This window comes from Phocoena sinus, chromosome 7 (genome assembly GCF_008692025.1).
Source record: "Phocoena sinus isolate mPhoSin1 chromosome 7, mPhoSin1.pri, whole genome shotgun sequence".
In the NCBI taxonomy this organism is placed as follows: Eukaryota; Metazoa; Chordata; class Mammalia; order Artiodactyla; family Phocoenidae; genus Phocoena; species Phocoena sinus.
The window spans coordinates 1,948,534-1,971,474 of NC_045769.1; the positions used below are offsets into that span (position 1 = coordinate 1,948,534).

The window sequence follows — 22,941 nt, forward strand, 5'->3', positions numbered from 1 at the left end:
CCTCCGGGGCACTTGGAGGGGCAGCAGGGACCCAGGGGCAGCAACCCGGCCTGAACCCCAGCTCTGGTGGAGGCCCTGGCGTGGGTGAGCACAGCCCCCAAAGACAGCGCCTTGGCCCGCTGGCCACGCCAGGCTGTGTGCCCCCAGTGCGTGCGGACCACAGGTGTGGTGGCTTTTGTGCAGGGCCCTGGTTGGGGGATGAATCGAAAGCTCCTTTCTTTCTAGAAGTTGAAGCAGACTGTTGAATCAGCTCTTGCATTTAGATTCCACTGTGGGTTTTGGAGATGGTATGTTGGTACGCCCCATAATCTGATCACCTGAGGTTATAGGGTGGCTTGGAAGAAACGATTCTGGGAGCTGTAAGTGCCCCATAGCACCACCGGGCACTGCCACTTTCCCGGAGCGGCCCTGGCTGGTTCGAGCAGGAACTGGCTCGTCAGAGACATCTGCCCCGTCGCCCAGCCTGCCCCTCAGCGGACGCCCAGCCCAGCTTTTCCCCGTGGCAACCTGGCCGCAGGTGTGGCCCGGCCAGCGAGCTAAGGACAGAGGGGCGGGTACAGTGTGGTGTCCGGAGCAGAGGCCCCAGGAGCGGGCCCAGAGGAGGCCTCAGGAGGGCGACGGGCCGCAGCTGCACATGTGGGTTGCACGGCTCTGCCCACCTGAGCTCCACCCCCGGCATGAGCCCCAGGGGCGCAGAGGCTCTGGAACACATGCTGCTCGTCCCTACAAGCCTCTCCGCCCCGCTTCCCCACTTGGAGGGCTGCACCCGGCCACCTCTTCTCTCGGGGATCGGCGCATTCGCCTCCTTGTGAGCGGGCAGTCAGTGGTCTGCTACCCTGGGAAGCTCCCAGCCCACCCCTCTCTGCCCTCGGTTGCCCTGCAGAAGGCCACAGGGGACCCCATGGACACACTCACCTTAAAGCAGTGGTTTGAGAGAAGGCCTCCAGCAAATACTCACATCTTATTATTTTCAGGCTAAGCTGTTCCTTAAAATGTCATTCTAGAAATAAAATGGAAGGCCAGTTCCCCATTTCCTCTGCAGAGCCTAGTAACTGGTGGTGCGCTTTCAGCTTCCCTCCGGCACGAGGGTCCTGGGTGGGACGATGCTGCAGGGTTTAGAAGGCAGACCGGTGGGATTGTCAGGAGGGCCTCCGTCAGCCCTCTTCTCACCTGCGAGGAGGCCAAGTCCCGTCAAGGGGAGGTGACATTTGTCGGGGCTCAGGGCTCACTGAAAATCAGTGCCCACTCGGCACACGCCTGGCATACAGCACCATTTCACATTTTCTTACTTTAGCAAGCATTTGGGGTTACAACCTAGAGGGTCCCAAATCAGGGAAATGCAGTGAGCATGTGTGTACACGTACATCAGCTGTCTCAGCTGCCTAGACTCGTGCCTGACGATGTACCCACACCTGCCACCCTGCACACACACACGGACACACACACCCACACACCCTACCACACACCCACACATGGGATCAACTGTGCTTTACAATTCGCTATGACTGGCTTTGCGGTGAAGCCACACACCAAGCAGACACCAGAGACCCTCTTGGTTTTAACTTCCTTTAATGATGATTCTAACAGGGCTGTTTTTTTAATTTTGTGGGGGGATTAGAGATGCAATAGCTCAGCGACACTTCAAAGCAGAGAACTAAAGCCCCCCCGCCAACGTGAACTTGCTTCAAAACGGCTGCCGAAGCTCTTGGTGAATGAGCTGGTGTCTGCATTGAGATGTCTGTGGTTTTCATTGAAAAACGGTCTTGGCTTTAAAATCCATACCGAGACACGGCTGAAACTGGTCTCTGGCCTGAAGACAAAGTTTATGTGACAAGAACTTCATTAAAATAATTGAAAACCACCTCCCTGGAATGATGAAGTCCTTGTGGAGGAGCCCCGCCAGGTCCTCACGGGCGGACGGTGGCCTGTACCTTTGGGAAGACAGACCACATCTGCTGGGCGTGGAGATGAAAGAGGGCAGTTCTTCCTGGATCTCCGAGGCATTCTCTCCCTCCTCCCTGCCTGGACCAGGAACTTCCCCACTTCCGGCCCCCGTGGCAGGATTGTTAACACGTACTCCAGGCCTGCTCTGACCCAGATGCTGTGTTTAAAAGACAGCGCTCTTCTCTACTTTGTGTTTACAGATTCTGGGAACGTTTGTGACAGCGTCCCAGTGGCACAGAGAAACATTAAAAGCTGGGGCTGTTGTCATGCGTGGTAGAACTTTACCAGAGTTGTAATGGCAGGAGTCTGGAGTGAGGTTGGCAAACTGCGGCCCATGGGCCGAGTCCCAGCATGTGTTTTTTGTTTTTGTTTTTGTTTTTGTTTTTACGGTACGCGGGCTTCTCACTGTTGTGGCCTCTCCCGTTGCGGAGCACAGGCTCCGGACGCGCAGGCTCAGTGGCCATGGCTCACGGGCCCAGCCTCTCCGTGGCATGTGGGATCTTCCCGGACCGAGGCACGAACCCGCGTCCCCTGCATCAGCAGGCGGACTCTCAACCACCCAGCATGTGTGTTTTAAGTAAAGTTTTATTGGAACACAGCCACGGCGATGTGCTCACGCGTCATGTGAGGCTGCTTTCCCGTGACAGGGGTGGTGTTGAGACCACGTGGCCCAAAGACGGAAATACTCTCTAGCTCTTGGCAGGAATGCTTTCCAGCCCCTGGTCTAGAGTCACACGCCGTGTTCCTGGTCCCCCAAAGCGGGGTGTGGTCCCTGAGGCACAGAGCCTGGGTCCTTTGAAGCTGCTTTTATCGGCTGTGCAGAGACAGTTCTGGAGGAAACTGAACTGGGTGCAGCCTCAGAAGAAAGAAAAATAAAAGCAGGGAGATGTCGAAAGGCCCACCTGGTCCGTGACTCCCTAGTTCCGGAGGTGGGTTTCTTGGTGGGCGAAGTGCCAGGTGTGAAGTCGGTGCGGGTCTTCATGGCAGACTCTCCCAGCACCTGACCCATTGCAGGACAGATGTTCCCTGGGAAGCGCCCCTGGGGTCTCCCAGCACTAGGTGGTGCATGGTCCCTGGAGCCGGGCCGGGGCATCCTGGCTCCGCACCACGGATCCTGCAGAGAAGGACGGCTGGGTCTTCACCTGTGTGTGGCTCTCTGGGGCTCTCGGCCCTTCCACCACCTGAAATCAGAGCAACTCCTCAACAGGGCTGCATTCAGAATAGTTCCTGGATGGAGAAACATTCAGTCTTCTGAGCATTTTGTTTCTTCGGTCGAAGTTGTCTTCTGGGGTTGACTTTGCCAACGTGAGTGGCAGTCTCACCCTTTAGTAAAAGCTGAACGAGAACCTATGGGAGCTTTCACGGGCCGCCCTGCACCCTGTGGCCGTGGTGCCCTCTGGAGTTCGGCACGTGGCGGGGGACCGTCAGCCGTGCCCAGTGCGCTGACGCACTCCCACGCGGGCCTCTGAAGACCTGGGGTGGGAGGGGGCCTCAGAGGTGACGAGCTGGGCTCACGTGCCGGGGAAGCTGCGGGACGAGGGCAGCCCCTCTGTGCAGTGGCTCAGGGCAGCAGGCAGGGCTTTCCGACGCGCAGTGCGATACCCAGGCTCCTCCTGCCAGGGATGGGGGGCCGAGTCGGCAGAGGCTGCCAGCGCCGGCAGCCACGTGGCCCTGCTTGGCCTGCCCTGGAACCCAGGCCGCGCGCCGTGATCTGCCCACCCCACCCGCACGGGGCAGGAAGGAGACGGGAAGTCAGGGATGGTTTTCCAGACGCAGTGAAGCCGGCTCAGGGCACAGACACGAGCGCTTGACTTGCCGTGGGTCTCTCCAGTGTCAGCCAAAGCGTGATTTACAGGACGAGCCGGTACAATTAGGCTGCGAGCTGGGGGCGCAGGGGCATTGTGTTAACGACGTTTTCCCCCCGCTTTTCAGGTAGACCCTTCTGCTTGTTTCCCGAATGTGACTTAACCGCTGAGCTTCTCTGTGTTTAGATTTCTTATTGGTCAGTCCTCTTAAATTTGGTCATCGGTTTTCCCTTTAGAGATTCTGTGTTAGATTTCTTTTAATTAGCCTAACACGTCCCCCTGGCCCACGAGCAGTGGGTCTTTGGTCAGCCGTCCGTAGCCGCCGTGTGGCCTGGTGCGGGGGAGGGGGCAGTGGAAGGAGCCCCTGCTCAGCCACGCAGCCCTGCGTCCCCGGTGCTGGGCGGTGACCTCGAGGCCCTGACGGCTGGCGTTGGTGGCCGTCCAGTCCCCTCCCAGCTGCGTCCTCGGCTGACGCTGTGTCACCCCCCCCCGCCCTTCGCAGAACTGTGGTCATGCCAATCGCCAACGAGTTTGCCCCAGACGTGGTGCTGGTGTCATCGGGCTTCGACGCCGTGGAGGGCCACCCCACGCCCCTCGGAGGCTACAACCTCTCCGCCAAATGTGAGTCGGGTTTGCGGGTGACCCAAGAGCATGGGGCGGGGGATGCTGCTGTTTTGGGGATCAGACGTCAGAGGCGCTGGGCACGCCAGACTTCCTCTTCAGTGGCAGCGGAAGGAAACTCCATTTTACATCTCACCAAAAGCACGACACTGGCGCCCCCATAGAACGCGGGGTGAACAGCCCACGTAGACCGGGAAGCTGCCGCGGGAGGCTCTGCCCAGAGATCGTGCAGCCCGCCAGCGCGGGGCCCGCGTGCTGGTGCTGTGTCAGCTGGCGGCCGGGTCCACAGCGCTCCTGAGAGACCTGTCCTCCCACGTGGGGTGGGTGGGGGTGGGAAGGGAGACCCTCAAACCCGGGAAGATGGGCGTAGCTGGCAGCCCGTTTACTTCGGAGTCGGAGGGGAGGAGGGCCTCTGCTTCTGCTCTGTCACAGCAAATTGTAAAGAAATGAAAGCTCCGCCCCTGCCGGCCACACTGCCTGGCCCCCCGGGTGTCGCAGTGGTCCAGGTGCCTGGGGCTCTTCCGGGGCTCCTAGACGCGGTGCTGGCGACTCACGCGAGGCCCGGGGGGCCCTGTGCTGGCCGACGTGCAGATGGTGAAGGAGAGCCTGTCCCTCACCCGGCACGGGGAGAGCGTGAGAAGAACGACGGAAACAAAGGGCAGCCTCTCGGAGTCCACCTCCCGGGGGTGGGGGGGCGAGGGGCTGACGAGGTGACCGGGCCGAGGGCAGAAGTGCCAGGGAGCAGAGCCCGACGTCGGGCCCGCTCTGCCGACGGCCAGCCTGTGACGGGGCTAGTCCCGCAGCCTCGTTTTCCCTGGCTCCCTAATAAACGTCAGACTGTTCTGGCCGAGGGTGGTAATACCGTTACCCATCGGGCGTTTTCTGCGGGGGGAGGATGACATGGGTGCGGTGGAAGGACTGCGGCTATCGATGAAAGCCAGGTGTCCCAGACGCGGATGTACGAGAGCCCTGGAGGGGCACACGTGGTGCTGATGTGTGAGCCGGTGCTCACTCACACGCATGTGCTGGCACGTCGGCTGCCCAGAAGCCCCCGGGCTCCAGGGTGGACGTGGCTGTGCCTAGCAGCTGCCTGCTCTGCTCTTGCCTCCTGGCCTCCACGGTTCCAGCAGGAGAGAGATGAGGGGCTCCCCCCGGGGTCCTCCCCGCCCCCAAACGGGATGGTTTGCGGCATCGTGAAATCAAAGCTCCGAAATCGTAATTCCTATTCCCAAGGAGATCAGAAAGAATCCCAAACCCCAGTTCTTCAATGAGTGTATTACAGTCCGGCCTGGCTTCTATTAGGTGTCTCCATGCGCCAGCCCCTGGGCCTCTGCAGTGGGATGTGATGCACTCCTGGACGCTTTGATCCACTGCCAGGTGTCAGCACCGCGGCCCGGCCTTGCCCTCGACTTGGATCCCGTTTCCCTTGCAGGTTTCGGGTACCTGACGAAGCAGCTGATGGGCTTGGCTGGCGGCCGGATCGTTCTGGCGCTGGAGGGGGGCCACGACCTCACAGCCATTTGCGACGCCTCGGAAGCCTGCGTCTCTGCTTTGCTGGGAAACGAGGTAGGAGAACAGGAGACGGCGGCTCGGGGCCCACGCGGCTCAGGGCCAGGGCTGCTCTGCTCAGCTGTCCCCGCGGTGTGCGCGCTCTCTGCCACCCACACCTAGGAGGCCTGTCACACGCCTGACCAGACCATCCGGTTGTGGCCAGAAGGAGGTGGGCAGAAAGGCAGAACCCGTTTCTCTTGGGAAGACGGTTCAGGATCTGTCTTTCAAAGGCGCTCAGCTTCACGTGTGGGGTACGGGGAGAACGCCTTCACTGGTGTCCTGCTCGTGGACGGTCGGGTCACTGGGGCGTTCTAAGGCAAGTTCTGGGGGAGGAGTCACCACGCCATCTCGGGGGCCAGGGCATGGGGCCCCGATTCACTGTGGCTCTCCTGCTGCTCTGACCCTCGGGCGACGCCCAGGGCTGGACTCGGCGCTGTGGCCTGACGGCCCGGGCTCAGGGGGTCAGGTCTGGACCAGGAGGGAGCACTTCTCAGGGTTCGAGGGAGGGCGGGCCACTGGGAGCATTCCAGCCCAGAGCGCCGTGCGGTCCGGCCGGGGCTTCTCACGCCCACCGGTACTCCTGGTGGAGGAAGCCCCCTAGCCGCGGGGAGACGGGACAGGGCGGGCGAGGTGCTGCCGGGGTTGCTGCTGGGAACCTCAAGTTCGTGACGGGCCTGATTTGTAGGTTCCACCTTGAATTTCAGAAATGTGCCCTTCCTGAAACTTTAAATCCATCCATGGCCTTTGGACGTGGGGTCACATACCAACCTCCTGACCCCATCAAAGGAGCTGGGACGTTCCCGCCCGGCCGCCCACGGCATGGCTTTCTCTTGCTGCGTGCTGTGGTGTCACCACGAAGGTCCAAGGAGAGAAGCCACTGGTGTTCGGGCAGCGCAGGCCAAGGGCCCTGGGTCACCGGCCCAGCCTGCAGCAGGGAGGTGCCCGGGGCCCAAGCTCTCCAGACACAGAGGGCCTCGTGGGGGGCTCCGGGCCCACGCAGGGACACCCAGAGACAGCTGTGAGCCCTGCTCTCGTGCCACCCCTGGGACTCACCTCCCTCACCCCATCAGACGAAGCGGGGCTTCTCCAGTTCGCAAAGCGCAAGGACGCTCTCCCAGCAGGGTCAGGGTTACCTGGTGCCCAGTGGGGGTGGCCGAGTCCAGCCCTAGGACAGGTGTGTGCTTTCTGGAACAGCACTGCCGATGGCCGAGCTCAGGGGCGGACGGGGAGGGCTGGACCCCTGGCACGGAGGCCGAGAGTAGGACCCGCGGCCAGAGTCGCAGGCCCGCCTCCCTGTGAGGCACTGCCTGTGCGACCACCTGCCCATGGCTGTCCACAGCCCGGGCTCACGATGAAAGAGGACGGGGCATTAAAAAACCAAACAACCACAAGATCCAAGCACTGTGAACACAGGAGTTTCTTGATGCCCAAGCCCCACAGTGAGAGCCTGGCCATCAGCTCTGGACAAGTGGGGACACGGGCCTGAGCTCACGGGCTCCCTGGCCGTCCACTAGGACAGGCTGCTGGCTGGCAACGGGGGTGTGGGCAGTGGGCTCCGGTGGACGGGCACCCGGGATGGGTCCGTTTTCCCCTGACAACCTTTGTGTGTCATGGATGGTGTTCATTTTAACCTAAGTCACAGGTCCTGGATCCAAGGTCCTGGTGGCATCTCTCCTTCCCGGTCGGCTGGTTAGCCACACGCATGAGTATTCCCCAGCAAATACCCGTTTGCTTCCCAAAGCGTCCACGGCTTTTCACCTTTCCTCTCTTCGTTTAAAGCAATCTCCCCCGTAAATTTTACCAGTAGAAGGCAACTGGTTTATATATTCAAACCATCCTGAAGCCTTTTGATTTTTAGAGCCAGTTATTTTACAATAACAATAGAGAACCCGGCTTTCAACTAGGCCTGTTCCTGCACTTCTAGCAAGAAAATGTTCTTTTACTGAAACACATCAAAAAGCAGGACGCACTAGTTTTATCAAGGTCTCTTAAAAATCTTTTTAATGCCAGGAAGTTGGACGGCGCTTCACCCCTCTGCCCCGCGGCCTTTGATGATGCTGATACCGGGGCAGCCAGCTGCGGACGACGGCCTGTGCTGGGCGCGCCCGCCCCCGGAGCCGGCCGCCCGCGGGGGGACAGCAGAGGGGCCCCTGCGGGGCTGGGGCTGAAGGTCGGCCTTGCTTCCAGAGTCACTGTGTTGGATAGTTTGAGCTTCCAGCCGTTTGCAACCCTCGGTGACAGTGACAGTGAAATGTCACTTACTCAAAGTGCGTGGTCCATGCAGACCTGCGGGGAGCCCGCTGGGCAGGGCCCAGGGAGGGGCCCTGGGCAGGTGGGTAGTCACTTCTGCCGTTACATGTCACCCCAAGGGGAGGTTTCTTTGGGGCCAGTTCTCTGTTTAATCGTGTGGCTTTTCAGGGATAAATGCCACCCTTTCATTCAGCCCAAGTTCACGATCAGTGGAGAAGGTCACGGCGGGGGGCCAGGTGACCCGCAGCCTTGGGGAAAAGGCTTTCACGCAGGAATGTCTCTCCTTTGTCACGTCGTCATGCGCTGTGAGGGTGCGGAGGGCGGCGGCAGCATCTGCGTATGTGAGACGGGGGCCGCGGAGCCCGTGGTCCGCCTCCAGCCCGCCAGGCTTCTCCTCCCTCATTCGCTCCAGCTCACTGGCGCACACCTCACCCAGTGGCCGCCTGCGGGGTGCACGGGCCCAGGTGCGTGGCCCAGGTGAGGGCAGTGAGCCGCCTCCCCTCTCCGCGTAGTCTCCCAGACCCAAGCTCACCGATGTTCAGAAGCTGGGCCCGAGCCCCTGTCCTTAAAAGTCGAGGGAGCCGGGCCCACAGGGGGCTGGCCATCACGGTCACGGGGAGTAGGGGTGAGGCGCTGACCACCCAGCCCAGCAGCAGGGCAGCTCTCAGGGCCGCTGAGCTCTGGCCCATGTCCCCACTTGTCCAGCGCTGACGGCCGGGCTCTCACTATGGGGCTCGGGCATCAAGAAACTCCTGTGTTCACAGTGCTTGGCCCTTGTGGTTGTTTTTTTTTTTTTTTTTTTTTTAATGCCTTGTTCTCTTTCAAGAGGATTTCAGCAGCGACAAAAATACCAGTGAGACTGACCTCCGGCCAGCAGTGGGCTGGCCGGAGGTCAGTGCAAAGACACAGAGGATGTTCTCTGCAGTGGGGGAGGGAACCCGGGCCTGTGTCCTCCTCAGCTATGGGGGCAGGGCTGACGCATCCCGGAAAGTGTCGTGAGCATTTGGTTACTAGACTAAGTCAGCCGTGGCACCCAGCGGCTTCCCCGGAGCATGACGACGGAGCAGGCTGCCCACCACGCCAGTCGAGTTTCCAGGCCAGAGCCTGCGCTGCATCGGGGGTGTGGGCCGCCTGTCCCCTGGTTGGTTCCCCTGCCTCTCCCACAGGACGGGCACTCGCCCCTTGAGAAGCTGCCCTGTGCCCTCTGCAGGCGAGGGCCCCCCCCCCACCGGGAGGGGTGCCCACCTCACAGCAGCCCCCCTGCAGGGACAGAGGAGCTGAGGAGAGGGGCCTGAACCTGCCTCCCGAGCCCTGGGGATGTCGTCCTGGGCGCACGCCCTCCACTGTCCGCTGAGTCTCAGTCCTTTCACCTCTTATTGAAAGGAGTCACGACCTTTAGCCCCTTATGGTTTATCTTTGCTGTTTCAACGCTGTGCTGAGAGCCAACCTGACCCGTCCCGTAAGCCTTTGCGTTTTCACTAGAAGGGCGATGAGGATGTGATGCCCGCTGGTCCCGGATAATTGCCGAGTCTGGCAGTGTCACCAGATGCAGTTCAAAGTGCCGAGGCCGTGGAGCCTGAGCCGGCAGACAGGCACCGCACCCACCTCCCAGCCCTGCAGGAACCCTGAGGCGGGCGCCTCTAGGGGGAGGGTGTCACCGCTGGGCCCCGGCTGGCGCTGTGCTTCCTGAGCGCCCACGGGAGAGCTCGGGCTGGCGGGCATCTGGTGGGCACTGAAGCCACAGGGAGTGAGCAGGTGGGGCCCCCGGCCGCTCCCGAGGGGAGCCAGCAGGAAGGCTGGGACTGAGGCTGAGGGCAGAGGACTGGGGCGGAAGAGGAGGACCGGAAACGGACCTTGGGCAACAGCCCTGGTGAGACCGCGGAAACGGCCACAGAGAGGAGGGGAGATGCGGGCGCGCAGGTATGGACGGCCCACAGGTCGCGTCTGCTCTGACTCTCACGTGGGAGAGAGTCTGCAGGTGCGTCTGTCCGGAGGGTCCGCGGACACAGAGGAGAGCAGGTCAGCAGAGCCGGCCTGTGGGCAGTGGGTGTGGGTCAGCTGGAGAGCCACAGGGGGCCCTGCTAGACATCTTCTCCCTCCTTAAGAAGAAAGGAGGGCAGGGGCACCTGCTGGAGTGGCGGGGGGCCTGAACCTGGAGCGGGGCTGTGAGATGCGGGAAGGTTACTGCTGGGCTGGGACGGCGGCTGTGTGGCTGCCCCGAGGGGCTCTGAGGGGGCAATGGGGCGTGTGCACCTGAGGACAGGGCCCTGGGCCTACATCATCCCACAGTTTCCTGGCCGGCCCGGATACTCCCAGCGAAGTGGAGTTCTGTGTATTCTGAAAAACACAGACTCTGGCCTAGCTTTCTCCAGGATATCCTAAGGACTGTTTGCTTTGGTGCTGTAACCTCGTGATCCTTCCCACTTGCGGTGTGGGCCCTTGTAAACTACAGAGCAGGAAACCGTCTCCACACCTGCTACGACCAGCGAAGCCCCAGACGGTGTGTCCGACCCGAGGGTGCAGGGCTTCCTCGCCCTGGAGCTCGGACGTTCCCCCCGAGTGTTTTCTTGCCCACTTCCCCCGAGGCCGGCTTCTTCAAGGCTGAGCTTCGGATAAGCCTCCTTTCCAGTCTGATTCTGACGTCCAACACACGAGGTACACGTGCCACAGGGCGGCTGAGCGCTCCCTGTCTGTCGCTCAGGACACGACGTTGTCCACAGCCGGCCCCCTCTTCTCTCCCAGGGGAGGCCCTCGAAGGTTCCCCAGCTTGGCGCCTTCCAGACAAAGGCGGGCGTGCGAGGGCACACGGCCCGGCTCTCTGAGCTCAAGCGGCCTGGACCAGACTTCCCACCAGCTCCTTCTGGCCGAGCAGGGCTGCGGCCACCTGTTTGCTCTCCGTCTGGGGCTGCTGGACGCCTCTCTGTCCTTCAGATCTCCCCGCAAGCCGCCCGCCTCTGCTCCGCGTCACTCTGCGGCCCCCACCCCGCTCAGCACGCCTGACCTCCTCTCCCCACCCCTTCCCTGCCATCTCCACTCGGGCCCCTGCATGAGCATCACCACCCACCCCCGCCCGCCCCGCAGACCTGGGACCCTGCTCTGTGTTTCCCACTAGAAAGACGCTCTGTGAGGCCGGGGGGAGGTTTGTCTGTTTTGTTCCCTGTTGGTTCTTACTGGGCTGCTCAGTAATATCTATTAAATGAAAGAATAAAATCCCAGGCAATAGGGGATTTTGATATTTTGAGATGTGAATTCTCCCCGCTTCCCGGACGTTTTGTTGTAAGTCAAGGCTGGGAGCGTGCGAAGCCCCGGGGCCGGCTGGAGACGAGGGGCCGCCGTGGAAATGCGAGGGGGCAGACGTGGGCTCGAGGTTCTCGCTGGACGTGACCGTGGCAGAGGGTGCTGGGAGGAGGGCCAGCCGCCAGCCGCGTGCGGGTCCTGCTGGGGACATGAGCCGTGGGGATCCCCGCCCAGGACGGGGAACAGCAGGACCTGGGTGTAATGTGAGAAAATTCCTGGTGCCACGCTCTGACACACCCCTCTGCCTCGAAGTGATAGGTGATTTTTGGAATGAGTTACTTTTTAAAGAATTGTTTTTTCTTAAAACTGGTAAAACTAAAATTCTAGCAGACTATTAGAGTTGGGCCATAACAGTCAGGACACAGCAAGTTATGCTGCAGTGAGGACCCCGAACCTAAAAGGTGTGTTTTCTGCTCCAGCTCCGTGCCCGTGAGGGGCCTGGGCTCTGCCCCGCATCACCCCCAGCCTAGGGTGGCCAGGGCACTCGGGGACACTCCCGTCTTCACGGGGCTGCCCGGCAGTGGGGGACAGCAGGAGGCTCCATTCCTGAATCTGCTCTCTGGCCCCGGACTCACCGGGTCGTCCGAGAGTCACGCCCGTGCAGTCTCCTGGGACAGGAGGGCAGCTGCATCTCTGAGGCAGATCCTGGTGGAGGGACGGGTGGGTCCCACGTTTACGAGGTGGCATCAGGGTCTTCGTCCTGCGGGCCCTCAGCAGTGGAAGACGAACCTCAGCGACACGGCGTCTCACGTTTGATCCCTGCCAGTCTGCAGGGTGGCACGGCACCAGGTGTGGTAGAGGATCGCGTCCTCATGCCCTGGAGGCCAAGCACCTTTTCACATGTCTCTTGACCACCCAGCCTTTCTCTTTGTGTCTTTTGCCCATTTTTCTATTAGACCATCTTTTTCCAATTTATTCTTGGGGGGAGGAATTGGATGGATGGGTGGATGGATGGGCGGATGGACCCGTGGAGGTTGGGGGTCCCCTCTTTTTCTCCTCTCTGGAAGAGTGAGTGTAGGATCAGAATAATCTGTTCCTTGGCTGGGAGGGCTCTCCTGGGCTACGGGTCTCCTGTGGATGCAAATTTTAAGTGGCTGATTTCGTCATTTTTAGTCCCTTCTTGAATTAATTTTGGAAAGTTACATTTTACCGGGAATTTTTGCCACATCAGCCACGTTTTCAGAATTACTGGCAATTGTCCTCTCACTGTCTTTCATCTCTGCTATTCCTGTAGTTGTGCTTCTTATCCTAGTGTGTTATTTGTGCCCCTCTTTAGTATTCTTGATCCGCCCTGCCAGAGCTTGTCGATTTAATTAGTCATTTCAAAGAATCCGCTTTCAGCTACAGTATCTTTTTTTCTTTCAAAATGTATTTCTGCCCCTTTCTGTGTATTTTCTTATCTTCTTTCTCTGGGGCTGCTCTGTTCTTGTGCTCCTTTCTTAAATTCAGTTCTTAGTTCTCAGTCTTGTTTTCCAATATGTACCTTGAAGGTTATAAATGTCCCCCAGCACCGTGTTTAGCTGCATCTCACGCACTGTGATGTGTGGCATTTTCATTATTTTTTATTTCTATGCATTTCATAATTTCTATTATGATTTCTTCTTTGACCCACGATGGGTGTGTTTACAATGTCCAGCCATAGGGCTCGTGACTCTCTTTTTGTTTCCAGTATCTAACAGATGGCACTGTGCTAAGAAAAGGGGGTCTGGGTGGCAGGTATCCTTGGTGGAGACTTCGTCTGTTTTACAGAGTGTTCCATTTACTCCCACGAAACCACCCTTGCTAACTGTGCTGTTCATGCTTTGGTTTTCCCTATTGATTTTTGTCCGCTTGTCTGCGTGATCTAAGAAGACCTGTCAAAATCTCCTACTAGGATGGTACATTCATCCATCTCTCCTTTTAGTTCTGTCCATTTTCACTTCATACATTTGAAAGCAGTTTTACTAAATATATACAAATTTTAAATCCTGTATCCTTTTGATGAGTTGAAATTTTTATCACCGTGTAGTGACCTTCTTTATGTCCGGTTATGGTTTTTTTCCTGAAGTCTGGTGTACCAAACACGTAAGGTGGTGCACTGGCGTCCTCTTTATCGGGTGTGCCTGACGTGTGGTTTTTAGCCTTCTTCCAGTGTTCCAGGTGTGTCCTTTGGCAAATAGCACAAGGCTGGATTCCACTGTCATGTGTCGCGTCCTGTCCAACCGTCTGTGTTTTACGTGCACCTGGGGATGGTGCCTCTGTTAGTCACGGAAAATCCTCGGCTGTCGGCACCGTTCGTTCCCCACCCCCCAGCCTCGTGGGGACATTGACCTTCTGTCCCTTGTCTCTGGGCTGCGTTCAGGCTCATTTCTTCAGTTGTTGCTTCCAGGTTACCAGTTTTCTCTCCAGCTCGTCTCACTGTGTTCCTAATTTCTAGGAAATTATGTTTTCATTTCTAGAAGTTCCATTTGGCTTTCTCTCAAATATTCCGTTTCAGTTTCAGTGATCTCTGGTCCTTTCACCATTCAGTAGTATCTTATTTTTACTTTTAATATATTAAACATGCTTACTTTATAGTTTAAAGCTGATCATTTCAATAATTATGGTCTTGGAGGATCTAAATCTTCATTTTTTAAAAAAAAATTTCACTTGGGGATACTTTCAGATTTACAGGAATGTTGCAGAGCTGCACACGTGCCCCTGCAGACCCCTCAAATAATCCCCTCTGTTATTGCGGTCTTACTCAGCATGGGGCGTTTCTCACAACTGAGAAACCAACCCTGGCACATTACCGTTAAGTAAACTCCAGGACGGAGGGAGCTTTCACTCATTTTCCCCTTTTTCTGTTTCAGGGTCCTTCTCCTTAGTCCCCTCTGGGCCATGACAGTTTCTCAATCTTCTGTTATTCTTGGAGGCAGGCTGGCCAGGTGTTCTGTAGAATGTCTGATTCTCTCCCTCGTGACTGAACTGGAGCGAGGGGCTGGAGGAGGAAGACCCCGTGGTCAGGCGCCCTTCCCGTCCACGTGGTGCCGTCCACGTGGTTCACCTCCACGGGAGCTGACGTGGGCGCTGAGTTAGAGTGTGCTGGTCAGGCGTCTGCAGCGAGCTTCCGTGTTTCCTCTTCCCACGTGGACTCTTCAATGGACTCCTCAGCTCGGACAGGAGGGGGCAGGGTGGCAGGTGGCAGGCTCCACCTCGCAGAGGCAGGGTGTGCACATAAGTTACTTGGAATCCCTCTTAAGGAAGATGCATCTCTTCTCGCTGTTTGTTTGTTTACTCAGTCACTTATCCCGCCAGTATGGACTAGTGGATATTAAGTTTACATTCTGAGATATAATTCAATACCTGTACGTACTTCATTTCCCCTCGGCCCCGCGTGTGTCCCTTTGACACGCCCGCTGTTTTGTCTTTGAGCGCGTCCTTCCCTACCCTCTGCGTTCAGGGTGCTCCAGGCTCACCCTGCATCTTCCCCGCCCCAGCCCTGGAGCAAGCCATTTCTCCAAGGAGCCTGCTTCCTTTTATTGGAGCGAGGTATTAGAGACCTTGTCTGTTCTTCCTGACCCAAGTTCATGCTCGCTTACTTGTGTGTCTTGTGATTTTTGTGATTGGGAATCCATGCTTCCTAGAAGTGAACTGGCAGTGCTAACTGGCGGCCTGGCTTGGGGATACACGCGTCCCTCGAGCACTGGTGGGGCCTGTGGTCCGTGCGCGCCTGCTCTGTCCACTCATCCCTGGCGGGGCGGTGGTCATCACGGCCAGGCGTGCACAGCCCAGGACCTGTCCCCCGTTATCTGACCTCCCCGGGCATCCCCAGCTTTGTCCCAGAACCCAGCAGGTCTCCCCCAGTTTTGTAGGCTTGTCCTGTTGTTTACACTGTTACCATATTTGTGAGCTATTTCATCCCACGTTTTGGGCGGTTCTGTGGCTGCTGACGGGCGGGCGCGTGCGTGCCTTCTGACAACATCTGCTGCGGGACTTGAGGAGGAACTCGGAGCATAGGTTCCCTCGCTGAGATGCTGCGCGCTCCCTTCCGCTTACCTTTTTCCCCATTATTGGAAGAAAACCCTGGATGGGGGATATTCAAGCACTATTAGTAAAACCCTTATTTATAGGGAATATGAAACTGATATTTCCAGAAAGTAATAATGTGTCCCCTAATGTTATGCTGTGGTATCAACAGTGGAGGCCAAGTTGCTGCCTTTCTGTACCAGGCACTTGTGGACACCATCCGTCGTTCTGCTCACAGAGGAACCCACAAATATACCTGACAGCCTCCTAAGAAAAATACCTTAAGGAAAATAAATCTAGTTTTGTAAAAAATTTCTATAATAAATGCCAAAACCACATTTGGCTTCTTAAAGCTGTTTTGTTTACTCAGTTAGCAAGTACGCTTTAGAAAGACGCTGACTCTGGACATCCCATCTTAACACACACGGGGATTATACTGATATTAATTCAGTATGTATGCTTCTTTTTTTCTCCAGCTTGATCCTCTCCCAGAAAAGGTTTTACAGCAGAGACCCAATGCGAACGCTGTCCGGTCGATGGAGAAGGTCATTGAAATCCACAGTAAGTGGCCTGGTCCGGTGCTCAGCTGGGAGACCCTCCTGGGGGAGAGACCCAAGGGAGGAGGGAGGACTCCGTGGCCCCATCTCCCACCCCTGGCCTTCTGTCTCTCTCACTGCCAGCTGCTTCCCCAGGCCGACATGACAGGGACTTGCGTTCAGCTAGAATGCAACGAGCTGGCAGAGACTCTTCGTTTTACCCCCATTCATTTCCCCACAACCTGCTACAGTCATGTCATCGGCTCCGCTTTAGGGGGTTAAAGAACTGAGGCTCAAGGAGTCTGTGAGGTCACTTGCTCTGGGTCCCCAGCTGGCAGGGCTGGGACTTGCGTGTGAGCCTGTGTCCTCGGGTCTGGCCTCTACCCCTGGACCAGAGGATCCCACCCCATAGCTCAGAGACGCTCAGCCCGCAGAGACCCAGCACCGGGTGCAGCCCCCTTCCCAGCCGGCCTGGGGGCCCAGGAGGCCGGCACACAGCAGGGACTCCTGCCCTGCCCTCATCACACAGCTGCTTGTCCTGGGTCTTCGGGGTGACCCAGTCGTCAGACTGTCTGTGTGGGTGGGTGGAAGCCAGGTTTTCCCTGCTGCGGCCTCAAGCTCCGGGCCTCGGGGTCATTCCCCCCCAGCCTCCCCAATGGGGGGAGAGGCTGCCTGGACCCCCGGCCCTCCCAGCACTGCCCCCCCGCCCCCGTCATCTCGGTGGCTCCAGGTAGGAGTTGGGAAGTGCCCCCCGGCCAGCCACAGCACCCCGAGGGAGGGGCCCTCCTGGGAGGCCGCCCCCCATCCCAGACGTGCTGCCTCTGGAGGGCTTGGGTCTGCGGGCCACGCAGAAGCTTTTCCGAAGAGCCCCAGCCTCTGTGAGTTTGTAACCAGGTGATTCCCTGGCTTCTGTCTCTGGAGAGAGTGGTGCTTTAAAGTCGCCAGTGACGGGTTCTGCTTGAGCCCCTGGGCGCGGGAGGCTGCTGGCCGGCCCCGTAAGCGAGTAACCGTGCCCTCCCGCAGGCCAGTACTGGCGCTCCCTGCAGAGGCTCGCCTCCACCGCCGGCTACTCTCTGGTTGAGGCCCAGAAGTGCGAGAACGAAGAGGCTGAGACTGTTACTGCCATGGCCTCACTGTCTGTGGGCGTGAAGGCCCCCGAGAAGAGGTGAGCGTGGGCACTGCCCTGGCGTGAGCACTGACGTGGTCTGCGGACCCCCCAGATCTTTGCTCCTGGGCGCCATCAGATGCACGTGGTTTCTCCCCATAGGCCCTGCCAAGCTCAGCAGGGCCGGGAGGGAAGGAGGGAGGGCGGGCAGGTGTCCCCACCCTAGTCCAGGACCGGATGGCATGGCCACCTCTCTCCAGAGCGCAAGACCCTCAGAAACACTCGAAGGGCATCTGGACCCAGAACACTTACCGTGGCAGGTGTAGCTAGGAGTCAAAGGGGGGGTGGGCAGCGGGGTGGCAGCAGCCCTGATGGGTGGGGATCTCCGCCCACCCACCGTCTGCTCTTCTCTCCTCCACTGCCATGCACCTGCACCCTCCCCTCCCCTCTTCCCCTCCCCCCTCCCCCTTCCTTCCCCTCCCCCCTCCCCCTCCCCGGGGCCGCCCCACAGGCCGGACGAGGAGCCCATGGAAGAGGAGCCCCCCCTGTAGGTGCGCCCGAGGCTGCGGTTCTCTTGTTCGTTTGTCTCCGTCTTGAAGCTCCGCCAAGAAAAGTTGCTGTCGCCCTGCGTCCTGCCACGGCCTTCTCCGAGCCCCGCAGGTGCGGCGGGGCCGGCGGCAGCGGGCGGCCCTCTGCCTGCCAGGACCCGGACAGACGCCGGGACGCGCGGACACAGGGACACGCGGAAACAGGCGCTCTGGGCTCCCCAGGGAAGCCGCAGAGGAAGGAAGCCTGTGGTGGCTCGGGGCAGAGCTGCTGATCTAGACGACACGAGAAAAAGAAAATGAAAATCAAAGCTCTCACGACACAAAGCAAACTTGATTAAAACTGGTGCTTACGGTTTGGTGATTCCCCACAATTCCACAGTCTCCGTGTAAACCACTCAACTCATCCTGTAGCTTATTTCTTTTTAAGAGAAAGTCGCCACGGCTCTGGCCGGCCTCCGAACACCGCGGTGCACAGTGGGGTGGGGCACAGAGTGGGCGAGCGTTTAAGGAGAAAAACTGGACGAGACAGAAACGTGAGCCCGCGGGAGCTGGCTTTGGTTTCTCAAAGCCGGTGGAACATGCGCGTTTGTGCCTTTCTTTTTATTGCTCTGATGGATTTTTGTGGCTGGGTTTTCTGAAGTCTGAGGAACAATGCCTTAAGAAAAAATAAACAGCAGGAGTCGGTGGGACAGTTCCCTGTGGCCGGTGGGACCAGAGGCCAGTGCGTGCTGGCCGGGCCCTCCGCGAGCAGCCCGGCCACGGCCAGCAGCTCCGGAGGGCTGAGGTCCTGCCACCCTGTTTCACTTCATTGCTGTTGAAAAATGGAGGTAGTTCCAAAAAAGTGGCAAATACTGTTGGGGGTTTTGAAGTCCAACAAATTTTAAATGAATCCAAAGTGTTCTTTTCTCGTACATCATATAACAATTGAGCATCTCCATTTGGTTGTGAAGCATGTCCTAGGCACACTTTCAGTGTTACGATCGGAATGCTTTTTATTAAAAGCAAGTAGCATGAAGTATTGCTTAAATTTTAGGTATAAATAAATATATATATGTATAATATATATTCCAATGTATTCCAAGCTAAGAAACTTGATTCTTATGAAATCTTGATAAAATATTTATAATGCATTTATAGAAAAAGTATATATATATAATAAATGCAAATTGTAAAGGTCCCTGGCGAATGAACGACTTGTGAATTAGCTATCAAGGTGCTTATGGAAAGGGATCTAGTTTGAAGCTCATGTATTTCTGAACTCCAGATTGGAGAGCTTTCAATCACACATTCGCCACGGGGCAACTACCCTGCAAGATTGTACTTTCATTTTAATTATTTTCTGACCCAGCCCCTTCCCACTCCAAGCCTCCATGCACATGTGTACCTAATGAGTTTTTATAGCAAAGAATATAAATTTGCTGTTGATTTTGTATGAATTTTTCACAAAAAGATCCTGAATAAGCATTGTTTTGTGAATTTTACATTTTTTCTCACCATTTAGCGGTTTTCTGAATGGTAATAACATCTAAACTTCTTCCTTTCTGAATTTTTGCTTGTACATTTCTTTTTAACTTTGGAAGGTGTTTTCTTTCTTTATTATTTTCGTTCTGTTTATTTTTGTACAGTGAGCACAGAGTTTATTTTCAGAGTGAGCACCAAATGTGCAGCAGGGTCTGAGGTCTGCTCCCCTGGCCCCGTCCCTCGGCTGGACGTAGAGTGCAGGGCCCTTCTTGCCGTCTGCGCATCGTGGGCCCGGGAGGGGGCGGGAATCATCGCAGCGCTGAGTTGGGGGGGCTTGCCAGACACCATGGGCCGTCAGCATTCTCAAAGCTTTTGTTTAAACTTCTCTGACCACATGGTCAGGATAGAATTTTCATTTCACTTTTCCAAAGACCTTGTAAGCATGTCAGCAACGTGTGGGGCTGGGGGGCCCCGGCACCCATTCTGGGTTCTTCTGCTGCAGCCACATGGTAGGGCCCCGGCCGGGAGGCCTGGATCTTGGGGCCTGTGGCTGCAAGGAGCCTGGGCCCGCAGGGACGGCAGACTCCTGACCGGGACCGCCAGCCTTTGCTCTTTTTCTTTGACAGTAACTGAAAGTCACTTTTTACTGGTAACTTATTTTCCAGCACCTGAAGCCACCAAGTGTCATTCCAAAGTGTACGTCAGGTTCTGAGTTGAGGGAGTGCAGCACAGCTTGCCCGCAGCCGGGAACCCCCAGCCAAGTCTCAAGTTCGGCAACGTTTACAGGGTAGCTTCTGAAAGAGACTCTGACGCAGCCAGACTTGGACCAAGAGAATCCAGATTCTTGGACTGGCTTGGTCACCACCGGCTGCTGTCGGTCAGACTCGGGACAGTGGTTGAGAGCGGGACAGGAAGGCCTTGGGACATGTCTGATGTTCTCTCCCCTCCTGGCCTTTTGCCCTGAGGCCCAAGTTGGTAGGGGGTGCTGGAGCGTGCGGGCAGCTGGATCCACCCAGCGGCCACAGCGGTGGCAGGGCCCAGCCGGCCGGCTTTTCTGGCCTTCTCGGCCCCCTTTTACTGCGGGGACCCCCCCCACCTCCGCCAGCCGTGGCTCCTGGGGAGGAACATCTCATCTGGCATTCTTTACAGGTGGTGGGTAACACGGACCCTGGTGGCCAAGTTATCTTTGGGGGGATTTACTTCTAATCTCATTCAACAGAGACCTCCTCTGCAGAAGGCCCAGTAGGGGGAGCGTTGTCATTTGTCCGCTCACTCCAGCTTCACAGGCGTGCTTAAAGCAGTACCGTGTAGCCTTTTCTTTTCTTTAAAGACACAGCCCTTCTCGACGGCCAGCCGTCCAGGGCAGATGGCGGAGGGCCCACCTGGGGTGCCCGCAGGCCCACCGCCTCAGGGAGGGCCCCTCACACCTTCCCTCTGTGGTCCCTGGACCTCTGACCTTTTTGTTCCTTTGCAGAGGCCTTGGGGGCACTGGCCGGGGGTCAGCAAGTGAGCACTTTATATCCCTTTGCGGGAAACCCCGTGATGCCCCGGGACTCGTGGTGTCACCCTGCCTTTGGGCCTTCCAGCTGCGCCACGCGGCGCCCAAGCCCCACCAGCAGGCGGCCGTCCCTGGGCTGCGCCCGAGCCCCTGGGACTGGCCGCCCCTCCGGTTCTGAAGGGCCACTTTGTCAAAGTGTTTGGGTTTTTCTTTACTTCTTTTCAAAGTTTGTTTCCAGAGGAAGGACCGTTTTGTACTGGTCTGATTTTTGCAGCATTGCGATGGAATTCCTTGTTTTTAATTTTCGATCAGAACATTCCTTCTCTCCTGGTCACAGCCATGCGTTCATTCCATTCTTCTTTTTGTAGACTTTTGGGCCCACGTGTTTTATGGGTATTGATACATATATAAATATATATATATAAATACATATGAATATATTTTTTTAAGTTTCCTACACCGAGGTTGCATGGGCTGTTACGAGCGGCATGTCTTTATATTGTATACGGATTTTGCACGCCAAACGCGGCAGCTTGGGGAAGAAGAGAAATGCCTTTTTGTTCCCCTCCCATGACATTTGCAGACACAAAAGATGGGAATTTTTCTGTAAAACGAAACAAAACCTTGAAGGAGAGTGAGGGAGGGGGGAACGTTTGCATCTTATTGAACTTATTCTTAAGAAATTGTACTTTTTAATGTAAGAAAAATAAAAAGGACTACTTAAACATTTGTCATATTAAGAAAAAAGTTTATCTAGCACTTGTGACATACCAATAATAGAGTTTATTGTATTTATGTGGAAACAGTGTTTTAGGGAAACTACGCAGAATTCAAAGTGAACTGCCTGTCTCTCTCGGGTTGATTTAGAGGGATTTGTTCTGTTTGGTTTCTTCCCTTCTCTCCTTGCTCAGGGCAAGGCGAGCGCCGCCCCCCCACCCCCAGCCCTGGTGGCCGTCGGTTCTGCTGGGGAACCCGAGGCCCCAGCGGCCGTTTCCGCACAGCTGTGCCGACTTTTCCTGACTTTTAGATCACGTATGGCTAAGATTTCACTTTAAACTCAGCAGTCGTGAACTGTGCTGCACTGTGGTTTAAAATCATACTTTGCATCGAGAGGAAACCATTTCTTCCTCGTAATGAAGCAGAGCTTTCCCAGCTCAGCTCACTCTGTCTTTGACACGATTAAAAGCCTCCTATTGAAGGAAAAAGAAAGACAGTTTGTTTGTTTCTGTTGTTCTGGTGTGTGTGCTCCACAGTGGAGGCGCTATTTTCCAATTTACGAGAGTGACAAGCATGTCACCGTATGTCTACAGGAGGGGGTTGGCCCTATTCACCCAAGAGCTCCTCACGGTGTCGTGGAAAACGCAGTGGTGACGACTTCCTGTCCCACCCAACGCCCGTTCACGCTAATGCAGGCGCCGCGCTGGTAGCAGAGACCTGTCTCATCTGTAACTTAATCAGTTCTCTGATTGTCTGGACCTCCCAGTGGTTCTTTCCTTTGCTCAGTGGAGTTGGAGGTTTTGTTCTTGGTTTTCTCATTCTTGTTTCCTTCTCTGTGGGTGGATTTTCACCGACTGAGGTGTCCTCCCCTGACGGCCGACTCCACTTCACCCGGAGTCCAGTGTTTGTACCTCATCATACGACTTGTCACTCTTGTGGTGTAAATAAAGAGCATTAATTGCCCTCCCACCTGTGGTTTCTGCCGTGTGCTCTCATCCTCGCTGGCTCTGTGCCGGGGACCCCGGGGGGTGGCTCCTGGGACCCAGCCCATCTGCAGCCCTGTCACCCTCCACCCGTACAGATGGCCTACAGGAGTGTCTTCACTTAATTGTCCAATAATTCAAGTCCTTGCACTATTTTCTCCCCAAAATCCTGGTGTGGAAATGACCTCGTAGGTGAACGAGGCCGAAGGGAAGGGACCGGAGGCCCGGCCTCCCCACAGCCGGGCACTCTCTCCCTGAGGCCGTGAGTCAGCAAACACGGCCCCCAGCAACACTGCCACCCCCAGGTGACCACCATACTTCCCCGGTGCTCACACCCCTTCCCAGGCCCCCACGTCCAGTGACTAATAATGGGGGTGGGGGTGGGGTTAAGGGTCCAGCCCCCTTGGCCCAACTCAGGGGCCCCTCTAGCTACTCCTGGTGGGGTCGGCCTGCCCCCCAGCTGGACTCTCCCTCTGTCAAGTCCTGTTCCCTTCCTCTCCTTTCTCAGCTGTTGACCCCAAGGACACGCCTTGAAAAGCACAGTGCTCACCAGACTCCACCCAGGGTCTGCTTTCTGGGAACCCAGCCTGCAATGCCCAGGGGCCTCTGACCCCCTTGCCTGAGCCCCAGCGTGAGGC

The 22,941-nt window shown here is 57.0% G+C and overlaps 1 protein-coding gene across 3 annotated transcripts in view; it reads left to right on the plus strand.

Annotated features, from left to right (window-relative positions):
* Nucleotides 1-22,282, plus strand: part of HDAC4 (histone deacetylase 4) — a 286,142-nt gene extending 263,860 nt beyond the window's left edge. For all 3 annotated transcript variants that reach the window (XM_032636830.1, XM_032636829.1, XM_032636831.1), the window contains exons 23-27: nt 4,252-4,370; nt 5,803-5,936; nt 15,932-16,016; nt 17,015-17,156; nt 17,608-22,282. In XM_032636830.1, coding sequence (XP_032492721.1) covers nt 4,252-4,370; nt 5,803-5,936; nt 15,932-16,016; nt 17,015-17,156; nt 17,608-17,647 — 520 coding nt within the window. In that variant the 3' untranslated portion in view covers nt 17,648-22,282. The remainder of the gene's footprint in view (nt 1-4,251; nt 4,371-5,802; nt 5,937-15,931; nt 16,017-17,014; nt 17,157-17,607) is intronic.
* Nucleotides 22,283-22,941: the final 659 nt, after the last annotated feature.